At 36.5% G+C, this 27,252-nt stretch overlaps 2 protein-coding genes across 2 annotated transcripts; one reads left to right on the top strand and one right to left on the bottom strand.

Moving 5' to 3' along the window:
- Window positions 1-2,140: 2,140 nt before the first annotated feature.
- LOC143907334 (uncharacterized) lies at window positions 2,141-4,573 on the bottom strand. The gene is made up of 4 exons (XM_077424032.1): window positions 4,256-4,573; window positions 3,964-4,041; window positions 3,566-3,667; window positions 2,141-3,475 (listed from the first exon to the last, which is right to left on the bottom strand). The coding sequence occupies exons 1-4, from the start codon at window positions 4,332-4,334 to the stop codon at window positions 2,859-2,861; spliced, it is 876 nt and encodes a 291-aa protein (XP_077280158.1). The 5' UTR covers window positions 4,335-4,573; the 3' UTR covers window positions 2,141-2,858.
- Window positions 4,574-7,207: 2,634 nt separating this feature from the next.
- On the top strand, window positions 7,208-8,933 carry LOC143907090 (uncharacterized). Its single transcript, XM_077423611.1, has 3 exons — window positions 7,208-7,546; window positions 8,225-8,509; window positions 8,755-8,933. The coding sequence occupies exons 1-3, from the start codon at window positions 7,515-7,517 to the stop codon at window positions 8,930-8,932; spliced, it is 495 nt and encodes a 164-aa protein (XP_077279737.1). The 5' UTR covers window positions 7,208-7,514; the 3' UTR covers window position 8,933.
- Window positions 8,934-27,252: the final 18,319 nt, after the last annotated feature.

The following is a 27,252-nucleotide window of genomic DNA, read 5'->3' as shown; positions in this document are numbered from 1 at the left end:
TTCGCATGACACCTACAACGTACAATCGACTCGAACAGAGATTGGCACCAACTTTGCAAGGAAATATTGGTGTGAAACCTCCCATTCCAGTCAGGAAGCAATTGCTTGCAACCCTTTGGTTGCTGGCTACACCAGATTCCTACAGGTAAGTTTCTCTTAAAATATTTTTTTAAAGAGACAGTGAAAACTATGTAATTACAGGTTTTAAAGTGTATTATGTTGATATGTGATTTACGACCAAGAAAATTAGAACTATGTGAGTATGAAGTATGAACCTTGCCTGTAAATAAATATATTTGTTTCAGGTCTGTAGGGGAAAGATTTGATATGGGCAAAAGCTCACTAAGTGTCAGTTTTATGAGAGTTGTACAAGCCTTGAACGACATCGCTGGAGATGTCGTACAGTGGCCAAGAGGAGACAGATTAGCAACAGTGAAAGAGAAATTTCAGAGGTTGTCAGTGCTACCTGACATAATTGGAGCTGTGGATGGTACTCACATTTCCATAAAGCAGCCACATGTAAGTTTTTTAGTTTAAAATACAATGCAAATATTTATTTTGTTGAGTTTCTCCAATATTCTAATCATAATATGATTTTATGCGTAAAATTTGTTGAGCAGGTTTGAAATTAAAATAAACATTATCTCTGAATACCGGATATGCTTAAACTTGCCATGATTTTTTTTTCAAAAAGCCCCTCTGTCCTACTAAGACTACAAGAAAAACTATGCTGTTATACTTCAGGCTATATGCGACTCTGAGTTGGTGTTTCTGGATTGCTTTACCGGTTACCCAGGATCTGTCGGTGATATAAGGGTGTTCAGGAATTCTGATCTTTGGTCAGAAGTGCAGAGGGATAGACAGTTATATTTCCCTAACGAGGAATACATCATTGGTGACAAAGCTTACCCTGTCTTGCGTTGGTGTATTTCTGCTTTTCGTGATCGTGGTAATCTTACAGCGGTGAGTACGTACGAATGAGTCCCAGTTACGCACAGAACAAATCGGACACAGCAGGTTAAATTAATCGGACATAATAAGAAACGGACAAACAACGGTTGAAATCGGACACAGGGCCAATCGGACACAATTTCTATCGACGAGGTGAAACGAACTTCGCTTCGTGCGGAAAGTTGTAAACCTATATGTAACTGTACAGTTATAGACCTTGTCAATGATTTAGGGCCGGTTGTTCCAACCTATTGGTAAGCTACCTAGTAGTTAAATCATATATCTATCTTTGTCTAATGTAAACAATAAACAAAGACATATATATGATTTAACTATTAGGTAGTTTACCAACAGGTTGGAACAATCGACCTTTAAAGCACCGGTCGATATGTGTAGATCTCGATTTGCGTAGAAAATTACAAACCCATGTGAAATTGTGTCCGATTAGCATTGTATCCGATTCTAACCGCTATGGGTTCTTATTGTGTCCGATTCATCAACCTGCTGTGTCCGAATTATTTTGTGCGCAACTGAGATTTCCCGGTACACCGTACGCACATACTTTGTTTGGATCTTCGGTGCTTGTATCTATACAATCATATTAGTTTTTCATTTTTTAGTCTTTCTCACATGGTAAACATTTTTAAATTTTTTTGCTGCATGTCCAAACCATGAAATTATCAGGACATTTTTCTTTGCAGGCTCAAAAAAGATTCAACGACATACTGTCTAAAGTTAGGCAAGTCATTGAACGGGCTTTTGCATTGTTGAAAGGAAGATTTCGGAGGCTGAAGTATCTAGACATGAATAGAACGGACATGATCCCTTTTGTGATAATTGCTTGCACAGTTCTTCACAACATCTGCCTCGAAAAACTTGATGAAAACATAGAAGAATACATCGTAGAAGGCCAGGAAAATGAAGTCCATGCTGTTCAAGACCTAGTGGCAGATGAAGATGATGCTGGTGGTGTGGCAAAAAGGAATTATCTCGCAACGCTTGTTTAGTTTAGTATAGTCATGTAACACTTCTAATCATGTATTATTTTGTCAGTAAACAAGGTTTCTTGATGGAAACTAAAGTAATTGAATCAAAGCATAAATATTTGTTATAGAACTGTATTTATTCTCAATCATGTCATTTTACTTAGAAAATATATATCCTTAGAACTTATATATTTAAAATTATATATTACAAAAAATATATATATCCTTAACATAACTCAAAGTGTTTCTCAGTCTTTAATCATTAAATCATACTAAATACCTGAATTGACAACATATGCAAAGAATCTAATAACCCCAATAATACTTGAGGTAGCATCAATCACAAAAAAATGTAACTCCTATATCTTTTGTATGATAATTAATATCCTACATTCTTACTATTAAATCATGTCTAAATTCTTTTATACTTTTAACATAAAAATATAGGAGGTACATAAGAGCTGACAATATTTAAAAGAAATCTTAAAAATATTTGAGGTAAGACCATCCTTAAAAAATCAAACTCTTCTATAATTATATACAATTAATTTCACACAATTATGTGAGTTTGATTTTTTACAACTTAAGAGACAAGTACTTAAACTATTAAAGATTAATATAAAAAAAAGAATACTACTAAATAATAATAAGAGTAATATTAAGAGTAAATGCAAATTAGGAACAAAACAAAAATTGCACAATAAACGGAAATCATCTCAGACTAGCTGGAGAACTGTATCAAATAACGAAATCATACATTAATTTAATCTTTGGTCATAGACCTTCTTGGTCTCTCTAGTAGCCAACGGAAGTGTCAAGTGCTTCAATAATATGGAACTCCACAATAAAAAATAAGAGAGGAATTAAAGAAAGTAATGCACATTGTCAAAACAGAGAAAAACTATACACCACTTACAACTCCTATAACTTCTCTAGGAGTCGGTTCATTGCACTTTGATAAACCTCAATGGCACGATCCTGTCGCTCCATACGCTCAGTGTGCCTCTTCTGTTGCGCCTCTTCTTTTTTCTTAGATTCCTCTGTTCTTATGGTAAGTAGCCTTTCAATGTTTCTTTCAGTAATACTTTTCTTTTTTTTAGATTTAGGAGTAGAAATACATCCATTTTCACTGTCGCCTTCACTGCTGCCTATGAGTACAGAAGATGCACTTGAACAGTTCTGAGTATCAAATTCATTACGCCTCTTTAGTGTTGAAGCTATGGACACAGGCTTCACAGCTGGCTTATCGCCAAGAACATCATCCATTTCGTTATAAAACTTGCATGTAGCAACTGGAAGACCACTGCCCTTCTCATTCTGATCCTTAGCTTTTACATAGTGTTTTCTGAGGTCCTTAAATTTGTCTTCACATTGCTGTCCGGTATAGTTCCAGAATGGGTTCTCTTTTTTTAACTTGCTAGCTATCATTTCCCAGACTTTTTTGTTAGTAATGGTAGTGCTCTTGAAATAGCTCTCATGTCCTTTCCATTCGTCAATGAGAGTTTTAACGGCATAATCATCCTTCCATGACGCTGCACCTGTGGCAAAAAAAAGAATTGGTAATGAATAAAGCAGACAAAGTGCATAAGAAGAAAAAAATTACAATATAAAAAAATGCGTATGTTTACCTTTCTTGCTAGAGATGTTAACTGTTGACTTTTTATTTTCTTCAGAATTTACAACAGGCTGTTCATCGAACAACAGTTCTGTTTCTGGCACTGAAGTCTCACCTGTTTACCAATAAATATATTATTTGAGAAATAATTAAGTTATTAAATCAGAAAATAATTAAAAACAACTGGTTGTATTTCTTATATCGATCCAGCTGGCCAAGTTTATTAATATTCAATTCACTATTTAATTAAAATTTATTATTTAATATATTAATTGAATATCAATAAACTTGGCCAGCTGGGTCGCATAAGAAATACAACTAATATATTATGTATCTTTAAAGATTCGTCGAATAAAATAGTCTCACATACAATATTTAGTAAAACAGAAGTTACTAAAACCAATAACTTGCCTGAGGAATTTATTTCAACACGCAGATTGAAAGATGCTAGATTTTCAGGTGTTAAATCAAGGTACACCGGACAATTATCTGTTGAAATAAAAGAAAAATAAATCATTTGAAGATTGACAAAGAATTGCATAAGTCCACCGTACAAGCTACGTTACGTTAAGTACGTAACGAATTTCTTTGTACGTTGACATAAACTTGGACTTATGTCGAATGTGGCCCAGATGAAGAAACCATTCACCATAACCTCCTGTTGTTCAGAACGTTAATAAAATCACATCAGTAAATAACTTACCATCATCGTTCCATACGACCAGTTTATTATTCTCAATAAGTGGAGAACCATTCTCCGTGACCAGGAGCTTACGATTCATATTGTAAAATTAAGCACCCTTCCCCTCACTTCAAAGTTCAGTTTGCTATTCGCGCACTTTTCTTTCGACGGCAAAATCTACCCGCCGGCACCCTGTGTCAGAGACAGAGTGCTTTCTCCCCTCACCCGGGTGTGTTGGCGAGGAATCTGAACGATACACTCGGACGCCACCTGGGTGAAATAGAAAGAATCTGAACGGCGCTTGGGTGGCTTGGGGCACCCGGGTGGAGAATCTGAACGCACCCTAAGTGACTTATTGTTAATTCAATATGGCCGCCTTCACTCACATTTGCACCTCGCACTCGCATCAGCTTTTCGGCAGTGCGTCCATAGATGTTAATGGTCTAGTATATATAAAAGTCTGTGGATATTATATATTTATAATTTTAGTTCTGTTGTCAGCTTACAAGAAGTGGCTGCCGGAATCCGCGCACGCAGAAGTGGCACAGATATGACGGCATACAGTGGCCGCCTTTGTAATTAAGAATAAAACATTAGGATTGTAATTATACAGTTTTTTAGATAATTAAATTATTTTATATATGAAAAAAAATCAAAATGCATCAGTTTTAGCCTTCCAGCAAAGGGTCGATTGTGTATCTTGAAATAATGAGGTAAAAATTACAAAAGTGAGAAAATTCATTAGTGTATCTACGATTTTATTTATCAAAATCTAATAAAAACTTTTGTCATTTTTACCTCACTTGAAGATACACAACCGACCTCCAGACGTACGCGGCGGTTTATTTTATCGACTTTAAAAGTTGGCGGGAAGTCGACTTCTACCGAAACTGACTTTTGGCAGAAAAGTCGACTTTTTTAAGGACGAAAGTCGACTTGAAGTCGATTTGAAGTCGGCGAATGTCTAAAAAAACGCCGACTAAAATTCGACTTTCCGTCATGACGAGAAGTCGTGAGTCATAAGAATTGACCAATTACAGTCAATTATTCTCCTCAAATTCGATTGTGATTGGTCAATTCTTGCGACTCACGACTTTACGACTCGCATTGTAGACCTAGCATTAGGCCCGGTCTACAATCAGTCGTATGTCAGAGGCTGCGGTCCACTTGACGCTGCAAATGCTTCCAAATATTTCTCTTCTTCTTTCTTTTAATGAAGAAAGAAGGAGAAGAAGAACGCTTCAAAGCATTTGTAGTGTCAAGTGGACCGCAGCCGAAGTCGGATGTCGCAACGTAGCCGATGGTCCAATGAGAAAATTTCTTTTTCGGAAACAAATTTTCCTTATTGGACAATCGGCTACGTTCCGACACCCGACTCCGACATACGACTGATTGTAGACCGGGTCTTATGCTGGGTCTACAATGCGAGTCGTAAAGTCGTGAGTCGCAAGAATTGACCAATCACAGTCAATTATTCTCCTCAAATTCAAATGTGATTAGTCAATTCTTGCGACTTTGCGACTCGCATTGTAGACCCAGCATTAGAAGCGTTTCGCATTTTTGGTTACGCATATTCGCGCTTCTGATTGGTTATGGCTTCTGCACACAGGACGCGGAAACGCTTGCCGCGCGGCAAGAAGCGACGCGGTAGCCAATAAACTTTTGGTTCTTACGGAAAAGCAATACGTTGATTGGCTACTGCGTCGTTTCTTGCTGCTTTAAGCGGGGAGCACACACTTCTGTATAACGCATAATGCGCAAGCATAAGAAAATTTGGTCTATTTCCTTATGCACATATGTATGGACCAATAAATTTTCTTATGCATACGCATTAAAGCTGATTTATAGAGGCCGTAACCGTTAATTTCTGCCGGAACCGGTAAAGTTCAACATTGCGATTTCAATGCTTTAGTTTATACTGAGTTTCAGTAACTGGTAATTTATGCCATAAATTTAATATGATTCAACTTTTATATATTCTGATTTATAGAGGTCGTAACTGTTAACGTGTGCCGGAAAAGATAAAATTTAATGCGTTGTGCAGAAGTGTGTGCTCCCCGCTTTAAGGGGATGCTAAAGTCGTTCAAATTACCGACAATTACAATCAAAGGTCTCATTTTGAAACGGCTTTACAGATCGCAAAATCCTTTTACAGGAGTAAAGTAGAGGTACTAATGAAAGGTGGAATTGTCAAATAATTAGCAATAATTGAAAAAAAATTTAAAATGCTGACACCTCATAACCTTATTTTCTAATATAAACAGTTGTATAAGTAATATGTACGAAATTAAACTTTCCCACCCTTCAGAAGACGTGCACAAACAATAACGTACCTTTGAAATTAAGCCTGGAATAAAAATGAGAGCTTTGAAACGATCGTGTATATTTTTCACAAAAATATTCACGCAGAGCAGCAATCATGTCACAGCAGTAGTTCACGGATCTTGCGAGAGATGGCGCATGCAGCTGTGGGCAGTTTCGGGGTTGGCTACATTGTCTGGTTTGTACACACAGCAATCGAACTGACAGATATATGTGGATATATAATACAGATATCTCGTTAGGCATTTTTTTCAATTATTATAAAAGGATTTTGCGATCTATGAAGCTGTTTCAAAGAACGAGCTTTGACAAATATGTGGTACAGATAATATCTCATCGTTAGGCATTTTTACATTTTTTCAATTATTACTAATTATTTTACAATCCCACCCTTTATTAGTACCTAAACTTTACTCCTGTAAAAGGATTTTGCGATCTCTGAAGCCGTTTCAAAGAACGAGCTTTGACAGATATGGGGCCCGATTTTCTATCTACAAACGTATGCGTAAACTCTGCTCTAACAGAAAAGCTGCAAGCTTATTGGCTAAAAACTGTGCGACAGCCAATCAATTTGCAGCCTTTCTGTTAGAGCAGTGTCAGCGCATATGTTTCTCGTTAGAGAATCGGGCCCATGTGGTACAGATCATGGTAGAAATACAAGGGTATGCTCATACCGTGTCAGACCACTGCGCATTCCCACCACTTTTGTTTAAGCTTACGTCATATTCGTGTAGCATCGGAATGAATCGGATGTACTCGGTGATTCGCAATGGCTGCGTTCGCTCGGTTCGCTGTTTATGTCGAGTAATTCGTTTGTGATTATTACAGTGTACGCAATGACGTGTAATGTGAAAGGGTGTGGGAACTATCTGGCAAAGACCAGAAAGATCGAAGGAAATAAAATAAAATATTTTTCCTTCCCAAAAGATCCAGCACTATGTAATAAGTGGCGTCAAGCATGCGGAAAAGAAAATATTTCACCAAAAAATGGTATGTACTTTTGTATAGTAATAGTTGCTTTCCATTTACACTCAAGTGATCTGAGTCACTCAGATATGTGAGTATTTTTATACTCAGGTAAGATATGTCATTTTGTATTTACTTGCTTATTTTGGTGACAAAGCTATCGCATAATAATAATACCGGTCCATAGCCTCACTTTTAATGTGAGTTTATTAGATTCATTAAAGCACATGGTCTCTGTTGAGGACGATTAGTTTTCGCGCTTCTCGAACTTTCGCGATCGGAATGCTGACACGAGGTCGGCACGAGGCGGGCCGGGATAGACCAAACCACCCCTCTCTTATCACCTGTGCTCCTGCTCCGAATTCTGTCGCAGATATCAGCTACCGGCGTGCGAGTGTGTATCGTCTTCAGAATAAATGCGACTTTCATACATAACGGTCTGATTTCTCTGTGCTACCCTATCTCTCGCAACCGTGCGTTCCCAGATTATCGCAACAGTCTCGATTGTAGATAAAAACTCAGCTGAATCTCACTTGCCATCATGCAAAAGGAACGTGCATTTAACTGAGTTATGACGTCACAAGTGAGAATTATCTGAGTTTTGATGTAAATGGAAAGCAACTAATATTGTACCACAGATTTCTCTTGTTTATTATTATAAGCATATATTTAAGAATCTTAAACCTTGTTTGCTTCAGCTAGGATATGTTCGAAGCATTTTGCTGATGAAGCTTTTACGAAGCCCTTACAAGAACATCTACTAGGTTATTCACCTACACGAACTAGGAAGATACATCCTGATGCTATCCCGACGTTGCATCTCCATGCAGTACCTCCACTAACATCAAACGAAAATGTGTTAGCTGAAACAATGCCTTTGCCTGTATCAAATGAAGTTTCGATGGATGTTGAACAGACACCAGCATCGTCCAGTACAGAAGAACAGACACCAGCATCGTCCAGTACAGAAGCTATCATGTTACAAATGTAAGTTATAAATTACTGTTCCCATCAAGCACAAAGTATACCCAGCAAATAAGAACCGTATATGTGTCAGTAATATAACATCGATATGTAATGTCAGCTCAACCATATTTACACAGTTACATAACAAACCACATAAATGTGCTGACATTACATATCGTTATTATATTACTAATACATAAATATATATAGTTCTGGTTTGCTGGGTGTAGTTTTAAAAGTAGCACTATATAGTTTTATGCTTTCAGACGTCGTCTAGAAGCCCAGGTAGCCGCACTGAAAATACCGAGAGAGGCATTACTATGCCTCATTAGGACTAGGACATATATTAGGCTGCGCGAAATGAACCGAGCGATTGCAATCGCAAATCACAGGCAAAAAAAAAGAAAGATGTCAAAATTTACTAATAAAAAACCTGTATATTAAATATTTGCATTTATTGTTATTTGATCTTTTATCTGCATCTTTCCTCTGCATATATAGTTCTTTATGTCGTACGCCACAATATATTTTTGTTTTGCGTCTCAGCTGACAATTCTTTTCCAATCGTTTTCCGACCAGTTTTGATTAAAACTAATAATTCGCAGAATTTTAATAATAAATGACTGGAAATTAAAATCTCGTTTTATGTGAAATTTTTCCGTACGTCGCAATGATTTTTATTCAATGCACACAATTCTTTTTTTCTTAATAATAATAATATTTTCTGTAATATCATATATTTAGACAAACCCACATAAAATAATTATAAAATTCGTCAATTAACAATAACGTTTCTAACATCTACAACGAGAGACAAATTCGGGAAACGATGAGCGTTTATCCGTATGTCACGTGCGTTTTTTATATTTATATATTTTCGCTTATATATATTTATTTATTTATAAAACAGAATTTTCTCTCACATAAATGATCAACATTATTTTGTATTCACATATTGTCCGCTCAAAATGCTTTTATAAATGACTATTATAGATTCGCTGCTTAAATGTGCCGCTCAGTGTGACGTAAGCTTGAACAAGTCGCTGATTGGCTGGGTTCGGAAATATGCGCAAGAGCATACCCTTGTATTTCTACCATGGTACAGATATCTCGTTAGGCATTTTTACATTTTTTTCAATTATTACTAATTATTTTACAATCCCACCCTTCATTAGTACCTAAACTTTACTCCTGTAAAAGGATTTTGCGATCTATGAAGCCGTTTCAAAGAACGAGCTTTGACAGATATATTGTACAGATTACAGATGCCTCGTTAGACAAGGACAGATATCTCTCGTATTATTTTTCTCTATGTATGTAATTTGCATGCACCCATTTATTCCTCTCTCTCTCTCTCTCTCTCTCTCTCTCTCTCTCTCTCTCTCTCTCTCTCTCTCTCTCTCTCTCTTTCTTTCTCTCTCTCTTTTTCTCTCTCTCTCTTTCTCTCTCTCTCCCTCTCCCTCTTTCCCTCTCTCATTGCTGTCCCTCTCTCTCTTAGTACACTGCTCGGTAGCGTACACTTAGTATGGTAAAATCAGGATTTTTTGGAATTCTAGGGTATATTTGAAGAAAGAAAAACGGTAATGTTATTTAGGACAAAAAACTCTTTATTTATTATTTCGTTGATAAAATGTTGGGAAATATAAACGAAAATTATATATATAAATGAAATATATATGTTATTTTTTTTATTGTTAATGTCTCCTTCCGAAAGTAAATAATATTACATATATAAAACCGTAATGCAATTGAACATACATATTCATGCACACGCATACGCAATCGCACATACACATACGCATACGCACATAAATATATTATTTTTATTATTTTTTCTGTGGGCCCCAGGCCCCGTCCACGATGACGATATCACGGACATGGGACTTTTCCAGGATCATGCTCCTATTACTCTGTACTAACAATAAGAATAATTCTGCATACATTTTTATTTTGTGCCTTTATATCATATGTATTTTTCAAGCAAAGTGCATTTGCAGAATTTATGCGATAGAAGATGTATACACACACACACACACATACACACAGACTCACACACACATGTGTTTATCTATGTATATAGAGCGTTCCACGCCAAATCGGACACCATTTAGGTTTTGCATCTTCGATTTTTTTGAAAATTTTTCATGTTATAGTATTGGTTGAAAGAGGCCTCCATAATTTTTTTCAAATTTTTTTGTTGAATTGTTTTTAAAATATCGATTTTTAAAAAATTACGTTACTTTTTGTTTAAACGCCCATAACTTTACGAAACATGGGCCAAATGGGACGTTTTTTTCAAAAAAATTTTTTTTAAACAATAAAAAATATTAAAAAAATTTTTCTAACTGTATTTCTATAAAATTTTCAAATTTTTGTCACAAATTTTTGATTTACAAAAAAACACGTACTAATCGATTTTCTCCAAAATTTTTTGTAAAAAACTATTATCGATTCCACAACTTTTAAGCCTAAATTTATAATGAGATAATGACGGGTTCTATTTTTTTTTCAATTTTTTAATTTCCATCTTTTATTTATCCGTGCTGAAAAATATCTGAAAAGAAAAAATAATTTACACAGGAACTACTATTAATAATTATCTAAAACATAGTGATTACTAAGTAGTTTACAAATTGATTTCAGAAAAAAATACAGTGAAATTAAAGCGTTTATTATTTATGCTTGATAAATTTTTTTTATTAAGTAACGTTTATTTTTTTACACGTTTAAATATTTTAAAAATTCAAGATTCAACAGATGATGAAAATTGTTTAAATCTCAAAGTGCCTTCTTCGTCTGGAATTACACAATAATATTTCTGCGTTCCTGTTTATATCGCTTGTCTAATGATTCTTTGCTCTGAATATAATTTTTGTTAGAGAAGAATTGCGCATAGATTTGTTCGCGCGATTTTGTTCTCAGGTTTTATGGGTTATGCAATACACACACAAACACACATAATCATTATAAATTTAGGCTTAAAAGTTGTGAAATCGATGAGTTTTTTACAAAAAATTTTGGAGAAAATTGATCAGTACGTGTTTTTTGTAAATCGAAAATTTTTGCCAATAAAAATCTTATAAAAACACAGTTTGAAAAAAATTTTTGATTTTTTTAATCAAAAGTGTTTAAAAAAAATTTGAAAAAAAACGTCCCATTTGGCCCATTTTTCATAAAGTTATGGGCGTTAAAAAAAAGTAACGTAATTTTTCAAAAATCGATAATTTGAAAACGGTTCGACAAAAAAATTTGAAAAAAATCATGGAGGCCTCTTTTAACTAATACTATAACATAAAAAATTTTCAAAAAAATCGAAGATGCAAAACCCAAATGGTGTCCGATTTGGCGCGGAACGCCCCATATATATCTTCCATCGCGTAAATTCTACAAATGAACTTTGCTTGAAAAATACATGTGATATAAAAGGCACAAAAGAAATTTATGCAAAATTATTCTTAGTACAAAATAATCGAAGCACGATCCTGGAGACATCCCGTGTCCGCGATATCGTCATCGTGGACGAGGCTCCGGGCCCAGAGAAAAAATAATCGTATTATACAAACGATAGACCCCCAATATTGTCGTACAAAATGTATGCGTACCTATCCCTATAGCTTCTTCTCTTCCCTATATTATAATAAAAGAAACGTATCCGACTTAAAAAGGCCCGTTTAGCGAGATAGGAAGCCGATGCCAGTCTCACGCGAAAAGCGAACGTCGAATTTATAACACAATGGCTGTGTTCGAGAAGCGCGCTATTAGCGCTATTGCATCATTTTATCTTTATCGCTCATCAGGTGTAAAACAAGGATAAAATAAGCAAATAGCACTAATAGCGTCTTCCTGAACGCACCTAATAAATTAATATTTAGCATCTCTATCGAATTTCTATCAAAAAACGAGACAGGTCATTTTTTTGTTTTCTAAGAGAATTCAATCACTCTAACCGAATTTCACTAATATCTAAACGTCAGAAACGCACGTGGTCCGAGTTAGCACAGGTCCGACAGATTTCTTTCTATAGACGGCATAGTTGCCAAAATATATTTCATGAAAAGAAAATTAATCTACAAAAATCAAATAATATTATGAGCATTGCACAAAAAAATATACACGAAGAATTTAATTTTGAGAATCAGAAAGATTAAAAAAACGCGACAATGTTTTTTCCCTCCGGATGAAATTCCAACGTGCGCTTCTAAGGTCAACGCGCATCCTTTGCTAAACGAATGAATTCATACACGTTTTGCTGCCAGATTTTTATTGACGTGATACAGACGGATGTACATCTGAGCCTCAATAAAGCGCAAGTTTAATCGTAAATCAGTTATGCGGAAGATCTTAGATCTTATATTTGTCAATAAAGTTATAAAATCCGCAAACAATGCGAAAATTTGCGCATAGTCCCTCGTGATCGAATATAAATGGATTGCGTCGTTTCGCTAATGATCGGATGAACACTTTCTCGAAAACGCAACAAAATATTTGCTCCACGAAATAAGCTCGCACAAATCGCATCTGACAAAACTGAAAAAAGTGGTTCTAAGGTAAACTAAAAGACTAGCTATATAAATAAAACTTTGGAAGGTTGTTCTTTAACATATAATAAACCATCTCTTAAAATTTGAGACCCTGTTGCCATGTAAATTATTGCAAACGAGCAATATAAAAAATCATTTTTTAACATAGCTCTTATGGGAGGTTATTGAATTTTTACCGGAAATGATATAATATCTTTTAAGAAAAACTAGAGATGTTAATAAAAAACTGAACACTGAAAGATGAAGTCACAAGCTTTCCAGTGGTATATGAAAGGTTGTGTGTTGCCATGGATTTTTAAGAAATATTTGATCGAGAAAGTGATGATGCATGTGCGTGTCACGGAAGTAAAATGTCATGGACACGCTAAGGCCGGTATTCATAATCAGACCTTATTTCAAGACTTTCTTAAGTAATATCTTAAGATGCTAATACGGCTCTGTGATTGGTTAATGGCATCTTAAGATCGTACTTAAGACGGACTTAAATATAAGAACCGACTATGAATACCGGCCTAGAGGTTATATACGCCAGCGGGGAGACAGCGAGTCGGCTGCTAGATCTACACTATCTACACAGTACTTGCGCACTGACGCGAAAGAATCAAGACAACATTAATCAATCGACCTTTTATAGTTATTATAAATTTATAAACTACTTATAAAAATCAATGGAAACATTATCAATATTAATAATTTTTATTTAGATAAGATGTTCAGGAAAAATCATAATGTATTTTATCAAGTTTTATGTGAGTTGTATTATTGACTAACGATGTCACTTTAGAGCCACCTTAACAATTATATGTAAAATCATAAAGCTATAAAATTAGTTTTTGTTTTTAACAAGAGAAGTTGAGACACGTAGCGATAAAATTAAATGAATTTTCAACACGATAAAGATAAGTTTAATAATTGTCTTCTACGGTTTTCGTTTCCTTTTTAAAAAATAAAGATGTTAAAAAAAATCAAAATAAAAGTAATATGTAACAAAAGTTTCTCTTGGTGTAAATTTTTAAAAGGAGGAAGCAAGTTTGAAAGAATAATATGATGAATCAACATATTCTCTGAATACATATAGAAACTATTCAATTTTTTCCCGACGCGTTGTGGAAAATATGACGGCTCCGTATAATCGTTAAGTACCGCGAGACATATGCTAACGAACCGTCGTAAGCAAATTCCTCGAAACGTTCGCTACAAGAGAAAACGAAAACAATTTTGGGACAAGAACGGAAGCGTTCGTTTGATCGTCATCGTCTTCGTTTCTAAGCCGAAAAGATGTACGTACTCCACTAAGATAAATCATAATTATTCTTGATATCAGCATTCGCGGCATCCTAAAGTCCCGATGGATAAAAACTAAATACTTGTAGCATCCGAGTTTGATTTAAGTCGGGCAACGTGAACACAGTTACACGTTTGCCCGTCTCTGTTAAAAAAAACGCGACGATCACCTTTTTTCTTTCTTTTCAAGTACTATGTATACTTGTAAACTATAAATGTATAAAAACGATTAGGTACTCGCCGCGATGGAAAAAAAGTAACACAATACAATTTCTTTATGATTCTCGAAATCAAATCTGTTTGGATTTCTAAGCACAAGGAAAGTCGACATCTCTTTTGTTTATATATTATTCGACAAAGCAATGATACTCTTCATGGAGTGAGTAACGGCTGTCGCATACTAACAATGGAAACGAAGACGGAGGCGAAAACGGATAAAAGATTGAAAAGCGCACTCGAAAGGGAAATGAAAGCACCGCGAGCTTCCTCTTCTCGACGGTCCTTCGACTTTATTCGCGAGGCAACGATACTTTACGCAAATATTCAGTATTCTGTATACAATCATAATTAGCTAATCATCCGTCGACGAAACATATCGCTCGCGTTAAAACAGCCGCTTCGGCGTAAACTGCACGTTATGCAGTTATAGATAATTAACAAACTGGATAAAAATCTTAATTATTAATATCATTATGTTATAATAATTAAGATTTTTCGTCAGTTTGTTATCTATACTGTTCATCAGCTGCGTTACCCTACTACTCTGATACTAAGACTGAGTGTATATTTTTCTATATAAAGACAGAATAAAATTAGTTATATAAATCAATACTATATAAATTTAATATTTATTGCATTTGTGTTATAGAAGTTATTGTTTTACCCCATCAAGAATGGATAGATTCTTTGAAATAGTTTTACAGCATTCATTTACATTACAAGAAAAAAATTATTTGAGGTGCAAGAGATGCAGTAAATTGCCAAGTCTAATAAGTACCCGCGTCAATATATACTATGTATACTAATTCACATTCTCAATTGTGCTACTGTTATTATTTGTCATCAGACAATTATTATAAACATACACATAATAATTAGATAGATATTATCAAGAGACACGGTAGTGTCTCGCGCCAAGTACGCGAGACACATGTATTGCACATGTGTGCATAAGAATATATGTAATTTATAAAAAGCGGATGCTTATCAGCCTTGATACGTTACTGCCTTCTGCTACGGACGGCCAGAAAGCATATTTTCAGGTTCCGTATTGCTAAAAAATCCAAGACGCGGCAACCATGTCTCTCTACCGTGCGTCCGTGTGAGCAATTCGTGGGGAGCATTAATGAGTTCCGTTACCCGGTGAGCTACGGTGCAGAGCGGTGCAGGCGAGCGCGCTACGTTACCGTCACGGTCGATAAAAGGTTCAAATACAGAACCGCGAACGCGTAAAAATGGTCAGTCATGCTGTATTGCTCGCGCGTGCATTTGATTAAAAAAACATTTTTAATACAATTTGATGCACACAATTAATACGTATTACATACAATATAACAATCATAGGTGAATATGTAATTATAATTGTATTATTATGCATCTGCAACTATTATTCCACCGACTAAGTATGTGTTTACTGGAATAATATAATTACAAATAATATGATAATTATAATTACAACATTATTACCTATAATTATATTCTATTGTATACGTAATGCATATGTAATTATATAAAAAATTGTTTCGCGATATTTTATAATTTTTACGATGTCGCATTATTTTCCGTATCTTATTTATAAGTAAATGAAATATTAAAATTATAAGCTAAGTAACGTTACGGCCGATATTCCGAGCAATATTAGGGTATTAATAAAAAACGATAATACATTTTGAATTATAATTATCGAGTCAACGTTTCTACCTACTTGGTCTTTCTCAGGGCATTACATTCAAACTTACAAGTGATATAAATAAAAATAATAATAACTGTTGAAATTCACATTATCAACACTGAAAATTATAGTCATCGCCGATGGAACGATTATGACACGCAAAAGAAATAAGGTCAAAGCCAACTTCGAATTAAACGCCGTCACAGGCCACATAATTACAATAATTTTACAATAAATCCTGATTTGAGTTGCAGCTGACGGAGATGCTAATTTCGTGCATTTTCCGTATATTTTAAAAGGGGCAATCCTCTGTATGATCCTAGTATCAGTCATGCTCAACGTCGGAAATTGTCATGTCTGATATTAAATGGAAGTAGAAATCGGTGTTGCGTCAAGAACCTTTTAAAATATACAGAAAATGCACGAAATTAGCATCTCCGTCAACTATAACTCAGATCAGGATTTATTGCAATAGGTAACAATTATTGTAATTATGTGGCCGGTGACGGCGTTTAATTCGAAGTTGGCTTTTACCTTATTTCTTTTGCGTGTCGTAATCGTTCATCGGCGATGACTATAATTTTCAGTGTTGATAAAGTAAACTCTAACAGTTATTATTATTTTTATTTATACTACTTGTAAGTTTGAATGTAATGCCCTGAGGAAGACCAAGTAGGTCAAAACGTTGGCTCGATAATTACAATTCAAAATGTATATATATAGCTTCTTATTTTAATACCGTAATTAATTAATATTGCTCGGAATATTGGCCGTAACATTACTTAGCTTTTGCTTTCGACGAGCGATAACACGTTCTATTTTTTTATATTAAAATTAAATACGAAATTTATTTTGTAATATTTCTTGAATTCCTAGATTCTTCGAATTTGAACATTAAGTTTATAATGCGATTTTTATCCATTTTTGCTTTTTACACAGTCTTTCCTAACATTGAAATATTTTCTTATATAACAAAAAAATATTTTTATATGTAAGTGATGGTATCTCGTGTTTATGGTAATTGGATTTATTTTTTGCGAAAGAGAAGCCATTTTTTATGTGCTATAAATTGTGAAGAAATATATAAAGTCTGCGATATTATCACGTAGCTGTTAACCATTATTTTCACAAATATTATATTATTTTTATTTTCTTTTTTATACAAAAAATTAAGGATTAAACGGATAGAAAGATATTCGTAACTTGATATATGTTGTCGAGATGTTTCGAGTTTCGAGATGTTCCTTGTCTTAATGTTTGGTGGTTCTGAAAAGAACCGATTTGGTGGTTCTAAAAAGAACCGATTGGATGTTGCTGAGGTGTTCCTTGTCTTAATATTTGGTGGTTCTGAAAAGAACCGATTGTTTTGCTTGGCCCTGGAGCGAATTTTAATAATCCGTCCAGTAATCATCTCTCCCGATCACCTGATGCAGAGTTCCGCTCGAGCCGTCGTGCGAGTCGGACGTGTTCTGCCTGCGCTCGTGTTCCCCCTCTTTGATACTCGTCTGTAGAGCATATGTTTTGCCGCGATTATTTTCTCGCGGTCCCCAGTTATTCGGGAGGGTTAATTTTCTGAATTATTGCTCCCCCCTCGGAGGGGGAGCGTTCCCTTACTTTGTAAGGATAAATATCCAGATATTGGATAAATCCGTGAATTCGAGCGTCGATGTGCGAACACAGAGAAGCGACACCCAGTGCAATAAGAGATACAAAACGAGTGTCTCTCTGGAACAATTTGACGAGTTCACGAGAGAATTAACGCTTAATGAACAGACGGAAATTAACCGGACTGGAATGGACAGTCGGTGTGATACCCCTGTGCTTCAGAGGGATATGGATATTTATACAGGACGAAATGAGCCATCCGGTCGGGAGGATGAGATGGACGTGGATATGAATCGGGTGGAAAAAAGGAAGCGTGACACGGGGGACCGTGAATTTTTTGTACATAAAACGGTTCCGCTGACGAATTGCTTAACGACGGGCGACAAGAATAATCAAGATGACCATGTTATTGTAGTGGAGTGATCACGTGAATACGGGCGGTTCACCGCGTGAGACCACCGTGGGATTGTTGCCGTCTGCTTTGGAGAGGGAGATATATGTTATACGTGACCACAAGCTATATAAATGTAGGGATAATCCGGAGATTCAGCGATTCACGAGATTCGATGATAAACATTCAGGTAAAGCCAGAATTAGTATTAAACTTGCACCTGAACATTCGACGACTCGCAAGGGCATGAATAAAACTAAAATTTGGATGATCTTGTTAGATTTACAAATCTGTCCGATTTCAGTGGATATGCTTAACCATTTTACAGCGGAAGCAGTTTTTAAAAAAGCGGTTGATGCTAACCGTGCGCTTGATTTAATTGATGGCATGCATGTTCCTAAGATTAAGGCTTATGTAGAGCAACGATCGGTTGTTTGTAAAGGAGTCGTTTCAGATTGGCCGGCTGAGATTCCGGAGCTTTGGGATGCGATGCAGGACAAGTCGGATGTTATTAAAATTGAAAGAATGTACCGAACAAAGTGGGATGCGGTTACGCAAAAATCGACTCTGGTGGCCTCGAGTAATATTTCTATAACCTTTAAGCTGGACAAAGTCAAGGATCTTAAAATTTTTCACAACGAAGTTAATTTAAGAGTAAGACCATTTATTCCTCAGACTAGGCAATGCTTTAATTGCTTCAAGTTTGGACATACTAAAAATGCATGCAAAAGTGAGACGCGATGCATAGTATGCGGTGAAAAAGCGCATGGTCAATGTGAGAAATCTATATGTTGCTTCAACTGTGGTGGACAGCATAAATCCACATACCGTGGCTGTCCTGTGCATGGAAAAAATAAGAATATCAATATTATTATGGCCTATAACGGTGTTTCTTTTCTTAGTGCGAGACGGATCGCTGAGGGGGAAATTCCAATTCCAGTAAGGCCCTTGGACAGCAGGATTGACCCTGTGAGTTGGCCTGCCCTGCCTCTTCGAAAATCAGCAGCCCCGGATACATCGTATACTCGTGAGAGATCGGAGCGTGGTAATCGCTTCGGCGTGCGAGGCGATCCCTCTAGATCAAGTACGAAGGAACGGTCAGTCTCTGGTGGGATTGGCAATTATTATGGCCAGTTTAATACACGTGAAGAGGAAATAGCGGGGGATAAGAGGGGTCTGGCCTTGGCCGCGCCCCGCGGGGCTGCCTGGTCCCAGGTGGTGCGGCGCAAACCGGAGAGGAATAGCGAGGGCCGGGAATATAGTGCTGTGGAAGAGATTATTGAGAGCATTATGTTGTTAATGAGGAGGTTTCCCTCAGCAAGGGATGGCCTGATTGAGGCTTTGACAAATGAGTGGCAAAATCGTGTCCCTCCCCCTCCGAGCGGCGATACTGGTGTATAAATAAGGAAGAAAACAAGAGATTTTAACAATCAAGGACAAGGAGGACAGTATACATGCGGAATGGGGAGAGATTCCCTCCCCCCCCCCCACTGTATAATTCAACCTTCTTTTGTGGAACTGTCGAGGGTATCAGAGCTGCAAGGAGGAACTGACGAAACATGTCATGGAGTATGATGTTGTTGTGTTGACGGAGACTAGATGCAAAGGCCCGCGTAGGGTCTCCTTCCCCAACTTCAGGTCGGTGAGTGGCGCTAACAGATTGGGGAGTGGTGGCGTCTCTATGTCTTTACGTACTTCTGTGGATTTTGCTGAGGTGCCAATACGTGGTTGCCTGCCTGTTGGATACGACGTTGTTTGCGTTAGGACAAACAATCTCTCTCGAAATATAAACATAGTTGCTGTTTATAGGCATCCCAGCGAACCGATGGCTAGACGCGACTTCGCGCCCATCTTCAGTGCTGTTGGTATGAATGGCCTTGACACTATTGTTCTGGGTGATTTTAACGCTAAGAATGCCACATGGAACTGTCCTACTACGGATGCCAGGGGAGACCTTCTCTATGATGTTATGGATGGTGGGGGTCTTATATGTGTCAACGTGGACACCTGTTCTTGTGATGGTGCTAGGGGGCAACGCGACACTAACTTGGACCTATTATTTGGCACGAGTGGCATAGCCGGGGACATTTCTTATTTGCAGATCTCGGATTCGTGGGGAAGCGATCACCATCCTATCTCCTTCTCCTTCGATAGTACTCCCTTGATTTATGGGAAGATCACGAACCGTTTGTCCACAAAGAAGACTGACTGGAGTCGATTTCAACAGGTGGTAGAATCGGAAATGAGAGAGAAGACTCCGCTGCTGCGGGATCTTCTGGAAACAGATTTAGAGGCCTGCTATTCTTCTTTCATTGATATTGTCAGGAATGCTGTGGCTGTAGCCTCTGGCAGGAAATATCCTATCTCTCCTACGAGGATTCCCCCGAACAAGAGGAGACCTTCGCATAATGGTGGGACGGAGAATGCGACGAGGTCATTCGTATTAGAAGAGAGTCCCTGAGGGCCTTTAAGAATACCAAGAGCCTACACGATTGGCTTGGGTATAAAAAGGCGGCAGCTTCGGCTAGACGGACCATTAAATTAAAGAAGAAAGCTAGTTTTGAGGAATTTTGCAAGGGAATTGACAGGTTCACGAGTCTTTCATACGTCTGGAAGACTATGCGCATCTTTAAGAATGCCAGAAGAAATTTGGAGTGGAATACTTGGCCCACCAGGAATAGGGAAGACGTGATCAGGTTCACTATTGAGGGCTTGGCCCCGTCCTTTGTTGGTGTGGAACCTGTATCCGATTTTGGGGAGTGCCATCCTGATGACGAGCTGGATGCACCGTTCTCTCGTGGGGAAATGGTCAGAGCTCTGGAGATGATACGGAAGGACTCATCTCCCGGTCTGGACGGCATTAAATACAAGACCATCAAGGCTCTCCCGGACAGCGCTAGGGACTTCCTGCTGGACATTTTCAACAGGGTGTGGTCTACTGGTTCCCTTCCCAGTGATTGGTTTAATGACCAAGTAATCTTCATTGATAAGGTGGGCTGTGAAAAGGTTAGGCCTATCTCATTATCCTCCTGTGTCAGCAAGGTGATGGAAAGGATTATCAATGAAAGACTGGTCTGGTGGGCAGAGAAGGAAGATAAATTTAGCCCGTCGCAGAGCGGTTTCCGCAGGGACAGGTCATGCGCCGACAACCTGGTGAGAATTGTTGCAGATATTAAGACTGCAATGTGCGTCGGGGAATATACTCTGGCTGCGTTCCTTGACGTCTCTGCCGCGTATGACTGTGTGGATTACGGGGTAATGCTGAGGAGATTGATAGCACTTGATTGCACCCCCCGCCATAGCCAGATTCATTAGTATTCATTAGTAATTGGCTATACCGAAGAAAAGTTCGATTCATAGTTAATAACGCTTGCGATTCGGTGGATCGACTTGTTTACAGGGGGTTCCCGCAGGGTGCTGTCCTGAGCCCGGTATTATACTCTTTGTACACGCAGGGTCTGTGTGCGGACTTACCGGAGGGTGTTGAGGCGGTCGAGTTTGCGGATGACATCGGGCTGTACATCCGTGGATCGAACCGAGAGCGTAATCGACTCTTGCTACAACGAGCGATTAACATCATTGCTGACCGTTTGCGCGGCATGGGACTCGATCTGGAGCCAAGGAAGACTGCGTTAGTAGAGTTTTCCAGGAGTGGATACATCGATAGACAGCTGAATATACGTATTGATGGATGTGACGTTCCCAATTGCGGCGGTGCAAAATTCCTGGGTGTCTGGCTGGACAACAGGCTGAGCTTCGAGCGTCAAATACAGGAAGTAAGGGGCAAGGTAAACCGAGCAAATTCTATTATTAGATACCTCTGTGGAGTCTCTAGGGGGATGGAGGTAAATACTGCACTTATGCTCTATAAGAGTCTTGTAAGGTCAATTATTGATTATGGAAGCTTCGTGTTCTTTCCCAAAATGGCCTCTTTGCAGCTTAAATTGGAAAGGGCTCAGTTTCTTGGTATTCGTACGGCCCTTGGCTATAGGAATTCCACCCCCAACAATGTGATTGTTGCGGAGGCTAAAGTGACATACTTGAAGGACCGGGCTATGTTGCTAGGTGTCAACTTTGCCAACAAGGCTATTGCCCATAATCAAAATGGTTTATGTGATAAGATGCGTGCGCTACATGAGGGTGAAAATTTCGTACGGTATAGACAGCCTACGTATGGGTCCTCCTTGTTGTCTGAGATAAGGAAAAGGGTTAATCGAACTAAGCACCTCATTGGTCCTGTTGAGAAATTCCCGGTCTTTAGCGGCTCGTACAGCGCCCACACGTTTATTCCTGCCGTTGACATGGACATCGGAGCGGGGAGAAAGCGAGAGAGTTTCTCTGACTGTTCTCTTATCCAAAAAATTATTAGTAAATATCATTTGGGCCCGAACCCAGACATCTTCTTTACGGATGGCTCCTGTAGGGAGGCAGCGGTGTCCACGGGAGCGAGTATTGTGATCTGCGATCAGGAGGAGGCTTTTAAGATTAGTCTGCCCGGCCTTTGCTCTTCCTACACTGCGGAGGCCTTCGCTATTTGCTCTGCTCTTCGTTTGCTTTGGACGCGCGGATGTGTGGGTGGTAGTGAGATAATTATCTTATCTGATTGTCAAGCTGTTCTCAGGTCTATTAATAATTAATCACCTAAATGTCCACAAGAATAAATACGTTACGGAGGCTAGAATACAGTACAAAATTACCTTTTTCAAAAAAGGTAAAAAAAGGGCGCCAAGTACACGCGTGGTTGTTACCTCGAAAAAAAAGGTAGTATTATTAATTTTATTCAAAAATAAATAAAATCTATTCTAACCTAGGTGGTAGTAGCTTTAATTTTTTTAAACAAAATTATTAAATTACAAAATTGTTACTTTATTTAATCCAAGTGATATCTACTTCAAAAAAGCCTAAATAACAAGTAGTATCTATTAAAAAAAAAAAAAAAAAAAAATGTGAAATCTTTTAATACTGCGCCAATTACAATTACAAAGAGAATATATACCTAAAATAAAAATTAAGTGGTATGTATCTTTGTATTCCTGAGAGTCTTTCTATCAACCCAAGTGGTAATATAATAGTTTTAATTCTCCTTGATAAAATTATAATATTACAAAGAATTATTTTAATCACAAAAATTAAAGAGGTAACATTATAAAATAAAAATATTTAATTAAAATAAAATAAATAAATTTTTCTTGTAAAAAACTTGGCGCTGCTTTTTTAAGGTTTAGAACCTTTGCACAAGACTTTCGTATGGCAACGCGTAGTGTAACTAAACGTGGGTCAACGCACAAGAAACGCACATGACGCTTTATACGTCAATACGTTTCTTGTGCGTTGATCTACGTTACGTTACCATACAAAAATTTTGTGCGGAGGCTCTAACCGATACGTTTCTTGTGCGTTAATCCACGTTACGTTACGCTACGATATCATACGAGAGTCTTGTGCGGAGGCTCTTATCCAGACAAATTTGCATAGCGCATAAACATAAGAAATTAATTGGTTTATATGTATATGTGCAAAAGGAAATAGACCAATCCATCTCTTTATGCATATGCTTATATGCACCTATGCAAGTTTGTCTAGGTTGACCTTGGACAAAGCAGCGCCAAGTTTTTTACAAGAAAAATTTATTTATTTTATTTTAATTAAATATTTTTATTTTATAATGTTACCTCTTTAATTTTTTGTGATTAAAATAATTCTTTGTAATATTATAATTTTATCAAGGAGAATTAAAACTATTATATTACCACTTGATAGAAAGACTCTCAGGAATACAAAGATACATACCACTTAATTTTATTTAGGTATATATTCTCTTGTAATTGTAATTGGCGCAGTATTAAAAGATTTCACATTTTTTTTTTTTTTTTTTTTTAATAGATACTACTTGTTATTTAGGCTTTTTCGAAGTAGATATCACTTGGATTAAATAAAGTAACAATTTTGTAATTTAATAATTTTGTTTAAAAAAATTAAAGCTACTACCACCTAGGTTAGAATAGATTTTATTTATTTTTGAATAAAATTAATAATACTACCACTTGGGTTTTTTTTCGAGGTAACAACCACGCGTGTACTTGGCGCCCTTTTTTTACCTTTTTTGAAAAAGGTAATTTTGTACTGATATCATGCGTTTTGTAGTGTTACGCATTAGGCCAGTCATATTAGACTAATTTAGAGGGGTAACCTTCCAATCACTCTTTTCAGGTTGCAACCACCATGAATCGCTTTGATTTAAGGTGTTGTAAGTAAATTTTGTTTCGCATAATTAATGCGCATTAAAAAGTTATTAACAATATTATCAACAAAAAACGCGATTTTTTTTATTTTTTTTATTTTTTATTTTTTTATTCAAATATCTCGAAAACTAAGCAAGATAGGGTAACTAATTATACGTACCTTTTTGTAGAGCGTAAAATTATCTACAATAATGATCTGAACAACATTTATTGTCAAGTCAGTCGTATAGCTTGCACGCGCCGTCAAAGTCCGAGACTCGGATCTCGAAAACCCTCGATTTCATCAGTTTTTGATGTTGCGTCGGTGATTTTTTTCAGTCATTTAAAATAAAATTAAAAATTCCCCAAAAAACACACATCATCTGAGAACTACAAAGAATACTTTTCAGGGTGTAACCGATTTTTTAGACCTTTTTTCTTTAGTTTGTAGCTATGTAAGCAAAAAATTTTGATTTTTTGGACTACTCTTAGTTTTTCGCTGTTTTCAGGCCTTAAAATTTATTTGAGCGTATGCATCTTGTTGTGGACAAAATTTGCAACAAAAAAGGACCCTTGTATTTTCTTCGTACGACGAACGCTGATTTTTTTATTCACGCTCAAAGTTATCTAATATTGCGCATAGGTCGGATAACGCTTGTTTTACACTAAAATAATTATTTTTTATTAAAATTTACGTAATTTTTCGCATTATTATTGAACCATCGTGCAAAGCCGTTTTTAACACCGTCTCTCATGTTTACTTAATTATTAACAAATTGTTTATTTAAAAATTATTATAAACAATTAGAAAAACATGTTATATTTGTTGTACTCGTCGTCTTATTTCAACTCAAAAAATGTTTTTAAAAAATTTATTTATGTTATTTATAACATTTTTTTTATTCAAACATGCAGTGCATCTTTTGATTATTTTTCGCACCATCTCTGAGCCAATGCAATGGTGCGTTTTTTGTGGTTTTCCCTGTAGGCCTAATCCACAAGCATTGAATATATGTCCTTTCTTTTCTATGTGATAATTATTTGACATTTCTTGGATACTAAAATTATCCAACACGCAGATGTTGATGAATATTAACATTTGCCTCAAGATCGTCAAAAAGTCGTACGTTTTTCAGTAAATTCGGGGGGTTTTTTTTTAAGGAAAAAACGCACCATTGACTTTACCTCAGAGGTGGTGTGGAAAATAGTCAAAGGTGCACTGCTGTATGTTTGAATAAAAATGTTGTAAATAATATGAATAAATTTTTCAAAAACATTTTTCGAGTTGATATGAGACGACGAGTACAACGATTATAACATGTTTTTCTAATTGTTTATAATAATTTTTAAATAAACAATTTGTTAATAAATAAGTAAACATGAGAAAATGTGTTGAAAACGGCTTTGCAATATGGTTCAATAATAATGCGAAAAATTACGTAAATTTCAATAAAAAATAATTATTTTAGTGTAAAACAAGCGTTATCCGACCTATGCGCAATATTAGATATTAGATAACTTTGCGTGTGAATAAAAAAATCAGCGTTCGTCGTACGAAGAAAATACAAGGGTCCTTTTTTCTTGCAAATTTCGTCCACAACAAGATGCATACGATAAAATTTGTCTCAAATAAATTCTAAGGTCTGAAAACAGCAAAAAATTAAGAGTAATCCAAAAAATCAAAATTTTTTGCTTACATAGAACAAACTAAAGAAAAAGGGTCTAAAAAATCGGTTACACCCTGAAAAGTATTCTTTGTAGTTCTCAGATGATGTGTGATTTTTTGGAAATTTTTAATTCCATTTTAAATGACTGAAAAAAATCACCGACGCAACATCAAAAAAACGATGAAATCGAGGGTTTTCGAGATCCGAGTCTCGGACTTTGACGGCGCGTGCAAGCTAAACGACTGACTTGACGATAAATGTTGTTCAGATCATTATTGTAGATAATTTTACGCTCTACAAAAAAGGTACGTATAATTAATTACCCTATCTTGCTTAGGCTTAGTTTTCGAGATATTTGAGAAAAAATAAAAAAAATTGCGTTTTTTGTTGATAATATTGTTAATAACATTTTAATGCGCATTAATTATGCGAAGCAAAATTAATCCCACTTACAGCACCTTAAATTAAAACGATTCATGGTAGTTGGAACCTGAAAAGAGTAATTGGAAGGTTCGATGTCTAATATGACTGGCCTACATCCTCTTCTAAAAAGGGCATGTCATCCATACGATCTATCGAATCTATCGAAATATTGTTGTCGCTTTTCCGCTTTTCTCGTCCTGCTGCCGAGAGATCATCCTATAAATACTAAATAAATTATATACATGTATAATATAAATATAAATAATTTTAATTACACACACTCACACACACACACACACACACACACTACGTTTACGCGAACGTTACTTCTGTAGTAACTTACGATAATTCTTTCGCGTAAACGGGATTTTGTAGTAACTTACGATAATTTACTCCGCGTAAACGAGTAAATTATCTCGTAAGTTACTACAGAAGTAACACTCGCGTAAACGTAGTACACACACACACACACACACACACACACAGACACATCACCACACTATCTGTCACGTATACTATGTTTACGCAAGCGTTTTACTTCCGTAGTAACTTATACGATAATTCTCCACGTAAATGGAGATTATGTAGCAACTTATGATAATTCATCCCGCGTAAACGAGTAATGCCGGGATTACGATGAATTTAAACGTAACGGGACGCGACGGACGCGAAGTAACGTAACGTGAACTTAAGAAATTACGATCGCCGTAACGTGACGAGGTGATTTCAGAAAGTAAATGC

The sequence above is a fragment of the Temnothorax americanus genome, unplaced genomic scaffold, assembly GCF_048541705.1.
Source record: "Temnothorax americanus isolate GAGA-0224 unplaced genomic scaffold, ASM4854170v1 Scaffold8, whole genome shotgun sequence".
In the NCBI taxonomy this organism is placed as follows: Eukaryota; Metazoa; Arthropoda; class Insecta; order Hymenoptera; family Formicidae; genus Temnothorax; species Temnothorax americanus.
The sequence above is the reverse complement of the archived record's forward strand: the minus strand, read 5'-3'. Positions and strand labels throughout refer to the sequence as shown.